We start from the raw sequence: 12,950 nt of genomic DNA, 5'->3' as shown, positions 1-12,950 counted from the left end.
GCGCGAAGATCACCGACCTACGTGGCCGATCCCACACTGTGATCGGCTCGGGTTTCACGAAACCCGACTTTGCCGAAAGTCGGCGACTTATGAAATTGACCGATCCGTTTCGCTCAACCCTACCTGTATATAATTATATATGTTCAGTTGGTATAACTTGGACATTTCCTGTATATAATGACATATGGACCATACTGATATAACTTGGGCATCTTCTGCCTATAATTATGGTATACATGTATGTACAGCTGATATAAGATATACATAGATACACATATATCTGAGCAGGAAATTAGGAAAGTGTAGTATGATGATGATGATGCTTATGTCGGGGGTTTTGTTTGAGGTCAGCAGACGAAAACAGACGAAGCTACAGATGAAGCGTCAGACTCAGACGTCCACTTCCTTCTCCTTCGCCTTCTGCCGTGTCTCCCCATATGTGATTATCGGCAGTGGTGGTGACCACGATGCTTTTGTTCCGGAGCTTCACGATTCTTCTTTGTGCCATATGTGAGTTCTGTGATTTATTACCATGTTATCAGATAGTCAACAGTCATGGAGCTGAGGTCTGTGGTGGAGGGAGCCTATGCCAGCTGAGGATGTGGGTAAGGGGCATGCCAGCTGGAGCTGCCACCACTACCTAGAACAGGGTGCTGGCATTACGACTTCTCCTGCACTAAGGGCGTTATACTCTTTATACGGAGAAGAAAATCTCCAGCGCTGGATCCTCAGGTGAATAAAATCTGTTTTTTGTGTATGATTGATGACATGAAGCGCAGCGTGTGTGGCCACGTATATAAAATCCTTCTAATGAGAGCCGAGTGGAGTAAGATGCACTTTTATCCAAAGAAGAAAAAAGAAAAGGAAACGTAAGAGCCCAATGTCGGCGAATCCTGGCTACATACCTAATAAGAGGGGCATAATGATATTAGATCACTTGGGATTCATGAAAAACAAATATTTTTAGTTTCTCCAAAATTTTAACTAAGTATTCGCTGAGTAATCCAATTGGAGTGAAAGATAATTTAAAAAAAAATAAAATATAACTTTTAATTATTACAATAGTAAAATACTTTTTATGTATTTTTATGTGCAAAAGTGAGCTTTAAAACTGACAAATAATTTCAGACTAACCACCAAATTCCAGTGGTATCTTATATAGGAAACGGGGTTCCAATACAAAAATTAGCCAGTTTGGTAAAGTGCAAAAAGAGGGTTATATTGTAAAATACCCACTTCAATCCGTTTCAGAGTAAGTTTAGATCAAAAATGATAAATAATAAGTGGACAACTTATCTGCATTATGTCCAGGTTTTTCGGTTTGTCCCCCAATAGGCTAGATGCAGCCAGGGCCGGTGTTAGGGGCAGGCAAACCAGGCAGCCCCCTTGGGCCTCTGCTCCTCCAGGGGCCCCAGCCAGTGGCCGCTATGGGGCCCCTGAGTAAGAGAGGCCCAGTGCCGCACCCTCCCCGAATCACGCATTCAACTTATCGGCATCATAGATGCCGATAAAGTTGAAAGCAGTGATGGAGGAGAGAGTGTCATGTGACACTCCCTCTCTGCCTGTCACCCAGTGTTTCAGTAGTGGAGCTGATGAGATGCTGAGACGCTCTTCAGAGTGCAGAAGTCAAAGCAGCTGGGGAATGAGGCGGAGAGGTAAGTATTGTGTGTATGCATTATAGTGTGTGTGTCTGTATTACAGTGTATGTGTGTGTCTGCGTTATAGTGTGTATGTTTGTGTGTGTGTGTCTGCTGCACGATAGTGTTTGTAGGGACTGAACTATACTGTGTATGTCGGGGGCTGCATTGTACTGTGTGTGGGGGCTGCAGTATACTGTGTGTGTGCGGGGGGATTGCACTATACTCTGTGCGTGTGGGGGGATGCACTATACTGTGTACTGTGTGTGCTTGCGGGAGGCTGCATTATACTGTGTGTAGGGCTGCATTATACTCTGAGGGGGCTGCTTTACACTCGGGGGGCTGTATTATGCTGTGTGTGCGGCTGCATTATACTGTGTGTGGAGGCTGCACTATACTGTGTGTGTTTGTGGGGGTGGGGAATGCATTATACTGTGTGAGACTGCATTATACTCTGGGGGCTGCATTTTACTGTGTGTGTGGGGGGCCGCATTACAGTGTTTGAAGGGGGCTGCACTATACTGTGTGTGTTTGTTGGGGTGGGGCCTGCATTATACTGTGTGTGGGGCTGCAGTGTACCCTATGAGGGAGGCTGCAGTATACTCTGAGGGGGCTGCATTATACTTTATAAAGGATCATGGGGAGTGCATTTTACTATATGTACTATATGGGGCCTGCATTATACTGTATCGAGGACTATCTGTACCAATCATTCTTCCTCAGCCGGAGTAAGGGTAGGTGCACACGGTCAGTAAACGATGCAGGGTTGGACGTTATGTACTTGTGCAGCAGACAGATGTTACAGCATAATGAATGAGATTTCAAGAAATCCCATACCTACTATGTGTGCACACCTGCAGCAAACCCGCGGAGACAGACATTCAGCGCGTCTTTCCAGACCATATGCGGATTCACCTGCGTTCAATAGCTGGCAGTGGACATGTGCTGCGTCCAAAGCCGGCCATAGCATTCAGTAGATAGTTATTAAGTGTTTCTACAAGGAATATTGTATTATCTAGTGACGTTTTTCCCCCATTTGTTTTATATATATCCAGTACTATGTGGATTACCTAGGATACAACACTTAGCTCAACTTTATTCACTGAGGAAGTAGGTGACTGTTTTTACCTGCCGATTTTTTACATCGGCACCTCTGGCCATACTTCCCTAAGCGCGACATCATATTCTGAGGTCACTGTTCATACTTGCACAGAATCGGCACATATTCTGTTTTAGATTCCAGCAGCTGGTGGACTGTCTTTGCTTATACACTTCAGGCCACACAGTCACTAAGTGGTAAGTGCCAGTGTGATTTAATATAAATTGAAGATTATATGGATTAGAGTTAATACAATAAGAAAAAGAGACACTTTATCAGATGTATCATCCCATATCAATCTACGATCTACGGTCTACGAAACGACCATACCATATCATACTGGTATCATAAGGCTTGAAATCACTAAGTAGAAATTTCTCTTCCCAGACCCCCATAACAATGTTTACTAAATACTCACACCCTGTTTTTGCAGAAAAAAATTTTTGTCAAAAGAAAACAAAAGTGTGTGAGTAAAAATGTAACCTGCAAAATGAGAAAATCCTGGATAAATGTTGGATATGTGCTGTGTTTTTTTGTACATTATGCAGTATAGAAGGATACAAACCAACCACATCACATCTTAACCAATTATAGGAAGAATGCCATTCAAAATTGTCAAAAGTAGAAAAGTCAGCCTTAGTGTTGCTAATATAGCCTGGAAAATTATGTACTAAAGATAATAATCCACCCAGGTTCCCAATATTTCACCTAGTGACCCAACACCCACTATAATACGTTCAAATGGTGGTGGAAAAATTCATCTTTGTGGATTTTCAGCAGTCAGTGATAAATACGGATAATGGGACACTCCACATATAGATATTCTGACCATTTTTTATCTATTGCCCTTGGGAATGCATCCGTTTCAAGTCTCTCTATTACAATTAGCAGGCATTTAAAGGGTGTCAAGGCCAATTAGGGAAGGAGATTGAAAAAGAAAAATCCTCAAAAGAGAATCATCCTGGATTTTTCCCTCAGAAACTAGAGCCCCATCAGTTTTACATGTGAGGCAAGGTCTAACATTACAATATAATGAGGAGTGTTTCTCTTTCGATGCCTTATTTGGATATTCTTCTGTTTATAATTTAATATGCTGGACCTACAATTTCCTCTGATTGGATTGTATACATACATGTGACCGAAATCGAGGCGTATTTATTGCCGTTGTATATTCATTTCATACCATGACTAGGGCTATACGCCGAAACGCGTTGGTTTTTGTAGATCCTATGTGAATCGGTCTGTCTACTGTATGGGCATTTTCTCCTAATAGACTGAAGATTTTATTTACTTGAGGATCCATCGCTGTAGATTTTCTTCTTCGTTTGACTGCTGTTTGCTGCTCTGACCTGCGTGTCTCCGTCCATTGTTCCTTCCACAGTACTGGTGTCATTGTACCTGGTGAACTGACTCCCTTCTCTTTTCTCCCTTGTTTTCAAATGCTCCTTTATAGATGTCAAGACGACAAATGTAACTGGGGAGAATGGCAACAATGTAACACTAGAAGTGCCTGAGATGGACATAAATGATATCACCTGGCTTTTTGGTCATAATCGCATCGCATCAACAGGACCACAAAAACCCCTCAACGCAACGAGAACATACAGGGGGAAGCTTGCGAGTGACCCGGATGGATCATTAATTATATTAAATCTGCAGCAGGAAGACAATGGGATGTACAGCGCCAGTATAAAGCTCTGCAATGGAGAAATGCATACAGCACAGTACCAGCTCCAAGTCTACTGTAAGTCATCTACCCCTCACCATTAACACTAGTTACCTTATGCTTCTCACAGTTTTTCCTCTCCCAAGAAAATCTGTAGGTTTATTGCCAACAATAGTGTATTCTCATCTCACACACTGCCAGCCATAGTTTGCTCATCATTTCATACACTGCCAGCCATAGTGTACTCATCATCTCATACACTGCCAGCCATCTTGTGCTTACCACCTCGTACGCTGCCATCCATAGTGTGCTCATCATCTCATACACTACCAGTCATAGTGTACTCATCATCTGATACACTTACAGCCATAGTGTGCTCATCATCTCACACACTGACAGCCATAATAATAATAATAATAATAATAATAATCTTTATTTATATAGCGCCAACATATTCCGCAGCACTTTACAATTAAGCGGGGACATATACAGACAAATTCAATACAAGTTAAGACAATTTAAACAGTGACATTAGGAGTGAGGTCCCTGCTTGCAAGCTTACAATCTACAAGGAAATGTGGGGACACAATAGGTGAAAAGTGATTGTTATTTCAGGTCTGGCAATTATAATAAATAGGGATTTTCATATAAAGCTGCATGATCCGGTCATCAGCCCGTGTGTTTAAGTGCAATAGTCAAGTATCAAGTGCAGTTATCGTGTGCATGGAGGGTGTGGAGACAGATGAATAGTAGGGTGCAGATTCAGGGTAATATTTGGAAGGAGGGAACAGGGCAAAGTTAGTTTACTGAGTAGTTAATGTGGTAGGCTTGCTTGAAGAGATGGGTTTTTAGAGCGCGTTTGAATAGGTCGGGGCTAGGTATCAGTCTAATCGTCTGGGGAAGTGCATTCCAGAGAGCTGGCGCAGCACGAGAGAAGTCTTGTAGACGGAGGTGCGAGGTTCGGATTACGGGGGATGTTAGCCTTAGGTCGTTTGTAGAACGGAGGGCACGTGTAGGGCGATAGACAGAGATGAGAGAGGAGATATAAGGCGGTGCAGAACTGTGGAGGGCTTTGTGTGTGAGAGAGATGAGTTTATACTGGACCCTGTAGCGAATGGGTAGCCAGTGTAATGACTGGCACAAGATGGAGGCATCGGTGAAGCGGTTGGACAGAAATATGACCCTGGCTGCCGCATTCAAGATGGATTGGAGAAGAGAAAGTTTGTTAAGAGGGAGACCGATCAGAAGAGAGTTGCAGTAGTCCACACGCAGTGGCGTAGGAAGGGGGGTGCGGGGGGGTGGGTCACCGGGCCGCGGCCGGCGCTGCAGGCTGCAGCTGTTTAACACTATTGACGTGCGGGCCCGCGCCCGCACGTCAATAGTTAACAGCCGCCAGCCAATCTGAGGCTGGCAGCTGATGTCAGTCCCAGCGTGCATGTCGCCGGTGTCTGACGTCATTGTCAGTCGCCAGCGAGTGCACGCCCCTCATGTGCAGCTCCGCCGCCTGCTCCGCTCTCTGCCGGGAGAGGGACAACGGCTCCTTCTCGTTGCAGCGCATCCTGAGCACATAGTCCGGGGCTGAGCGGGCACTCACCGGCCGTTACCGCCCATATTCACACTACACGCCGGGCACAGCCTGTATTGAGCCGGGGGGGCGCCAAACTCGGGAACAGCCCCGGGCGGCAAAAGCTCTAGCTACGCCCCTGTCCAGACGAGAATGAATAAGAGCGACAGTAAGAGTCTTAGCAGTTTCAAAGGTGAGAAAAGGTCTGATTCTGGAGATGTTTTTAAGATGCAGGTGACAAGAGCGAGTGAGTGATCGGATATAGGGAGTAAAGGAAAGATCGGTGTCGAATGTGACCCCAAGACAGCGGGCATGCTGCTTGGGAGTTATGGTTGAACCCTCCAGGGTAATTTCGATGTTGGGAAGAGTGAGGTTAGTAGAAGGGAGAAACACAAGAAGTTCCATTTTGGAGAGATTTAGTTTCAGATAGAGGGAGGACATGATGTTAGAGACAGCAGACAGACAATCCTTGGTATTTTGAATTAGGGTAGGGGTGATGACAGGGGAAGAAGTGTATAATTGGGTGTCATCAGCATAGAGATGATACTGGAACCCAAATCTGCTGATTATTTGTCCAATAGGGGCCGTGTATAGAGAGAAGAGGAGGGGGCCTAGGACTGAGCCCTGCGGAACCCCAATAGTAAGGGGACGAGGAGAGGAAGAGGAGCTGGCAAAGGATACAGTGAAGGAGCCTATGGAGCGGAGCATAGTGAGAAGGAGCTGGTGATCCACAGTGTCAAATGCGGCAGAGAGATCCAGGAGAATCAGCAGAGAGCAATGACCTTTTAATTTAGCTGTTAGTAAGTCATTAGAAACTTTAGTGAGGGCAGTTTCAGTGGAGTGTAAAGAGCGGAAACCAGATTGTAAGGGGTCAAGAAGAGAGTTATCTGACAGATAGCGGATTAGACGGGAATGGACCAAGCGTTCCAGGAGTTTAGAGATGAAGGAAAGGTTAGAGACAGGTCTGTAGTTAGCCGTGCAGTTCTGGTCCAGGGATGGCTTTTTAAGTAAAGGGGTTATGATGGCATGTTTAAATGAGGAGGGAAAGATACCTGAAGAAAGAGAGAAGTTAAATATTTTAGTCAGGTGAGTGGTGACCACTGGTGAGAGACTGCAGGAGAGGTGAAGGAATGGGGTCACTGTTGCAGGTTGTAGGCCGAGCAGAAGCGAGGAGCTTGGAAACTTCTTCTTCTGAGACAGGCTCAAAGATGTCTAGTGAGCTTGAGGTGCGGCAGGGAAGGGGATCAAGGCACTGAGGAGATTGGGCTGAGATATCCTGATGGATGTGGTTGATTTTTTCTAGGAAGTAAGTGGCCAGATCCTCACCACTGAGATTGGTGATGGGGGCCTGTACTTTAGGTTTCAGGAGGGAGTTTAAGGTTTCAAAAAGTCGTTTTGGGTTGTTGGATAGTGAGGTGATGAGGGTGGTGAAGTAGGATTGTTTGGCCAGATAAAGGCCAGAGTTATAGGTTTTGAGCATGAACTTATAGTGGATGAAGTTTTCTGCTAAGAGAGACTTTCTCCACTGCCGCTCTGCACACCTTGAACAACTCTGAAGAAAGCGTGTTTGCATAGTGTGCCAGGGCTGCCGTTGTCTGTGTCGGGTCTTTCTGCGTGTAGAAGGTGCTGCTTCATCTAGGGCATTCTTCAGTGTATTATTGAAGTGTGACAATGCTAATTCTGGACAGGAGAGGGAGTTGATGGGGGCTAAAGATGTGTGGAGATTGTCCATAAGCTGCTGGGTATTAATGGAACGTGTATTCCGATAAGTGTGTTAAGTGGGGGTGTCCCGAGTGAGGAGACAATTCTTGACAGAGAAGGAAAGAAGGTTGTGGTCCGAAAGCGGGAGAGGGGAGTTTGCAAAGTCGTGCAGCGATCCGGGACGGGAGAAAACCAGGTCCAGAGTATTCCCGTCCTCATGCATAGGAGAATTAGTAAACTGTGAGAGGCCGAATTAAGAAGTTAGAGAAAGAAGATGAGAGGCAGATTGGGAGAGGGGATCATTGATGGGGATGTTAAAGTCTCCCATGATGAGGGTAGGGATGTCACAGGATAGAAAGTGAGTAAGCCAGGTGGCAAAGTGGTCTAGAAACAGGCGGGAGGAGCCTGGAGGGCGGTAAACAACCACCACCCGCAAGGAGAAGGGCTTAAAGAGTCTGACGGCGTGGACTTCAAAGGAAGGAAATGTAAGTGAGGGAACCGGGGGGATGACCTGGAAAGCACATTGTGATGAAAGGAGCAAATCAACACCCCCACCCTGTCTGTTTTCAGGTCTGGTGGTATGTGAAAATTTCAGCCCACCAAACGAAAGAGCGGCAGCAGCGGTGGTGTCTGAATGCTGGATCCAGGTTTCTGTAATAGCCAGAAGGTTAAGGGAATTAGAGAGGAAAAGATCGTGAATGTAAGTTAGTTTGTTACACACAGACCGAGCATTCCAGAGTGCACATTGGAAAGCTATAGGAGTACTTGTAAGGAGTATACCAGGACCGTGTGATACTCTACTCCCTCCCTCCATATAAATGTTAACTTTATGTTAAACTGTGTATATATATCTACATTTTGCTAATATATAATGATGAGCATAGGGAAAGCGTAGTACCCTGTTTGCCCACTAGATGGGCCCATGACACCGTATTATAGTAAGTGGTGTAACTAGTAAACTGTTGGAGGGGTTAGCTTGGGATAAGGGAGAAACAGTTTCCTAGCTAGGGCAGAGGGGCTAGGGAGCCCATACAGCATGGGTGGACTTTGATTCCGAGCCCGAGCCATCCAGCAGCCCCATAACGTTTAATGGAAGAACCCAGCCATGCAGGGCTCGGTGGACAGAAGTGCAGCTAAACCAGCACAGGGTACAGCAGTGGTGAAGCAGAAGTAGCAGCGTGTCCACAGCAGTACGGGGACACAGGTCGCTCGATATGTGGCTGATCATCGCGTGGCCTGACGCCCTTAGTTCTGTGTCAAAATGGACGAGGGAATGCCCAAGCGCAGAGAATCTGGACAGGGAGGATGCTGTGTTACCGCAAGAGGCGGTACAACCCAGGCATGTACTGAAGGGCCAAGAGAAGAGTGCAGGGAAAGTGGAAAGTGTGAGTCATAAGAAACTCTATGCAAACGCTGTGTCTGTTAAGGATGAGCTGTGCAAAGAAGAAAGTAAAGTTTTATGTTTCAAGTTGCAACTGGACTGTGTCTCTGTTTGTACACAAACGACTGGAGGAGACCTTAGGCACCGGAGAGAAGGCCTAGACGGTGCAAACAATAAAGAGGCAAGTATATTGACCATGGGACGTTATCTGCATGTGACGTCCCTCACACTTGGCATAGTCAGTAGGGTCCCGAAATTGTGCAGCACGTGAATGCCATGGAAAATATCATTTATGCGAAGAGAAAGGATGAAGAAAATGTGAATGTGTCTGATATATTGGACTTGACTAAAACCTTGAATGTTAATGAAACTGTGATGGCAAAGATGGTGGCTCTAAAGATGGCAGAGAATGGCACACAAATGGAAGACGACAGCTCTGATCCCACCCTTCGTGGGCGTGCTGAAGGAGAGATGGTGTGAGGAACTATCTGGCAGAGTCGGTGGCCTGCACCTGGTGGGAGCACTGGAGAAGACGATGGTCCCACCCCTTACAACAGATTGCCAAGGAATGGGTGGAGCGGCCGGAAGTGACTCCACCCTGGAACGGGTGGGGCCCAGAAGAAAATCCCGTGTGCAGCTGTGTGGCACCATTATGAGACACAGCGTCAGCAGCGATGCACCACTCCTGCACCCGTCATTGTGGAGGCATAGGCCATGTAGAATGGAAGTGGCGGCAGAAGGACAAGAGAACCCGGACTGGACGACAGAAGGATTACGCTGCAAGAATGGACTCGTTACCTGCAGAGGAGAGCCACTGGCGGCTGCCGGAGCTATGACATCATCTGAAGCAGGAACGCTGACACCAGGAGCCTCGTCAATGGGAGTCGGAGACAGCGACCGCCCTGACGGAGCCCACGCTGGGAGAAGGAGTCAAGCCGGAACGCCATTTGTAGGAACCGGAACCTCTTCATCCAGAGTCAGTTCCTCAGCATCATCGGGGACCGAAACCAGCGACAACCCCAGAGGAGCCTAAAGTGGAATTGAAGGCCAAGCCAGTACTACATCATCAGGAGCCGGAGTGCGCAGCAGCGTCCGCAGAAGGATCCAATGGTCGGGGGACGGGCGCGTCTGGACCACTAAGGTGAATGGCGGTGAATGCAACTCGGCCTTTGACCGCGGAAGGCAGTCCCTGCTGGGTCCTTCTACTCTGCCAGGCCGGACTGTCCCTCCACTTTTAGTCAGGACTGGGAGGCCAGGCCCGCGTCCGGTGCAGGCTCGGCGCTGGGTACTTCGCATGAAGGGCCCGTTTCCAACAGCTTGACAGTCTGCCTGGATCGTGGGCATCATAGAGGTAAAGAAGCCGAGGGAAAGGGAAATTTGGGCAAAACTGTGCCATCATGGAGAGGCTGCTATGGCTGGGTGTCGCACTCGCGGGCAGTTAGTCCCTACCAAAATTGAGCAGGGGTACTGCTTTATTCAGGAGCATGGCGCAAATTACAAAGTGTATGTGAATGCCGCCTCTGTGAAGTTTAGGAGATCCCTTGTGGAAGGGGACTGGGTTTCCTTCTTCAAAGAGCACTCCCCAAGGGGCTATTTTGCGGTGGCAGTGGCTCTCTGTTCCGAGGATGATGGCCCAGAACAATATGTGGGCCTGAACCAGGCACGGTCGGTTCCCCGCGCCTCATCTACCCCCCAGTCCCACGCTGCCCCTACTGCGTCCTGGCAGCCTACGGGCTCTGCAGCTGCAGTCCTCTTCCTCAGCCCAAACGCGGGCATGGGATCAATCTGACAAAGCGGCATGGGACACGTGATGTTGAGTTGTAAGGTACTTTACTAAGTAACATGCGATGATCTGCCACATATTGTAACATGTTGGAATAAAGTAACGGGACTGTTTCATGTCTTGATGGGCAAAAGGAGCCCTGGAACACTCCCAGAGTTAGGAGTAATACACTGTTACGGTTAGGAGAAACTGACGCATTTTTTTTATAGTTTTGTTGCGCCTTTTCTGCTGGAAAGCAGGAATATGCCCAGGAACTGTGCCACAGACTATGTGCAATTGTAGCAACTGACTGTTCCCGAGACAGGCAATGCATGTGGAGCGCCCCCAGACGCAGGGCCGCGGGGTACTCGGTACCGGGACTCTCTGTCTCGGTCTTGGGGTTGTCACGGTGGCTAGACCCGGTCCGTGACCCTGCTAAGGGGCGTCCAATTAAAGGTGGTGGTGCGTGGTGCGATGAAATAATGAGGACACAGGGTTGCAGTCTCTTTACCTCTTTACTGAAGGCTTCGGCATCCACAATCCAGAGCACTGCTAACAGGGCTGTCCGAGACCGGCCGGTCCGAAGGCACATCCAGAGTTCCCTTTGCAGGTGGAAATCAGTGCCTACCTACTAGCCCCTGGGTGTTGTAGTACTTCCCTGCTGAGCACCACGGGATAGTCCTCACAACTGTCGTGTATGTTTCTGATGTTCTTTCTCTCTCCGTCCCCCAGATGATATGGATAGGACGCACCTGTATGACGGGGTAGGCCTGGAGTTATTTTATAGGGACCCTAGAGACGCCCCTCTCCCACAATTGCCTCCGTTGTCTTCATTAGGTGAATTAGGTGAGACAGCCAACCTATAATTAACTGTCCTGCCGTTGGTTTGAAGTAATGCTTAGAGCCCAATACTTCCTCGGCATTCCGGCCACCGGCTACGCGCCTCAGTAGGATGTTGCCACGATCTTAGGGCACGACTCCTACTGGTTCTCTCGCCTTTGTGCTGTGATCTCGTTTCTCACTTCTCCACAATATACTTCGCTTCGTGTCCTTTCTTAAGATGCCGCCGCAAGGTATTGCAGGCGCGGCTCCGTAACGATCTGTCCTATTCGCTAGGCCACTGTCAGGATCCCACCCCTGACAGGGACCCCCCTGAATCTTCCCAAGCGACGCTCTTCTCTCTCTAGATGTTACCTGGGCAAAACCCAGTCAGCTTCTCTCTAACTTCCTATCCAGCCCCCAGTTTTACCCAAGTGTGAGGAGTGGCCTAATACATAGAACCCTTTGCTCCCCCTGGTGGCCAGAGTGTGAAGTGTAATGTGCGACTGTGATACCTGGTCAGGTGAACTCCTTTAGTGCAATCAGACGTACCATCACTCCCCTTAGTGGCAGAGCGACGTTACTGCAACGACCAGTTCTCTGGGGCCCTGCACATGTAACATTTTATGGCAGAGCTATGCTTAAAGGAAGGGGGATGCCTCCTCTAAGGACTGAGGACCTGAAGATCAGGTACGAACTGTTGTATATGTGTCCTGGAGGCGGAACCTGGAGGACTTGTGAGCCAGGCACCTCTCAAAAGAGAGAAGACTCTTACTCATCCAAAGTGACTTTGCTCAAGTTGAGCAGTAGGTTATTATCTCTAGAGTTCTCCCTGCACGGAGTATACCTTGTAAAAATAAAGTAATGATGCAGAAATGGTCAGGGATGAACATTGTTAAAGGGAAATGGGTGTTGTTCCAGCTTCTTATAAAATTCAATTTCATTTATCAAAATTAAAAAGAAAGATGATGACCGACATGATGTAACATGATAAATGGCTACGCATTTCGAACACGAAGTGTCCTTTCTAAAGCTCAGATTGACAAAAGAACACTTATAAGAAGCTGGAACAACACCCATTTTTTGTTTACCGCACGTGAGACTAAATGGGTTCCGCGCGTCTACACGCCGCATGCTGCTACAGGTGAGCTGGTTATTTTTTTTCCTTTTTTGTAATTGTTAAAGGAGGGGGAATGTAAGGGGTATACCGGGACCGTGTGATACTCTACTCCCTCCATGTAAATGTTACCGTTATGTAAAACTGTGTATGTATATATCTATGTTTTGCTAATATATAATGATGTACATAGGGAAAGCATAT

At 47.4% G+C, this 12,950-nt stretch overlaps 1 protein-coding gene across 2 annotated transcripts in view; it reads left to right on the top strand.

Moving 5' to 3' along the window:
- Nucleotides 1-371: 371 nt before the first annotated feature.
- LOC143769472 (SLAM family member 5-like) overlaps nt 372-12,950 on the top strand; it is a 99,947-nt gene continuing 87,368 nt past the window's right edge. Inside the window, exons 1-2 of one of the 2 annotated variants that reach the window (XM_077258078.1) lie at nt 372-510; nt 4,190-4,480. In XM_077258078.1, the coding sequence (XP_077114193.1) occupies nt 468-510; nt 4,190-4,480 (334 nt within the window). In that variant the 5' untranslated portion in view covers nt 372-467. Of the gene's footprint in view, nt 511-584; nt 733-4,189; nt 4,481-12,950 lie in introns of those variants that run through there. The other variant, XM_077258087.1, reaches the window with a different exon arrangement.

The sequence above is a fragment of the Ranitomeya variabilis genome, chromosome 1, assembly GCF_051348905.1.
Source record: "Ranitomeya variabilis isolate aRanVar5 chromosome 1, aRanVar5.hap1, whole genome shotgun sequence".
In the NCBI taxonomy this organism is placed as follows: domain Eukaryota; kingdom Metazoa; phylum Chordata; class Amphibia; order Anura; family Dendrobatidae; genus Ranitomeya; species Ranitomeya variabilis.
The sequence above is the reverse complement of the archived record's forward strand: the minus strand, read 5'-3'. Positions and strand labels throughout refer to the sequence as shown.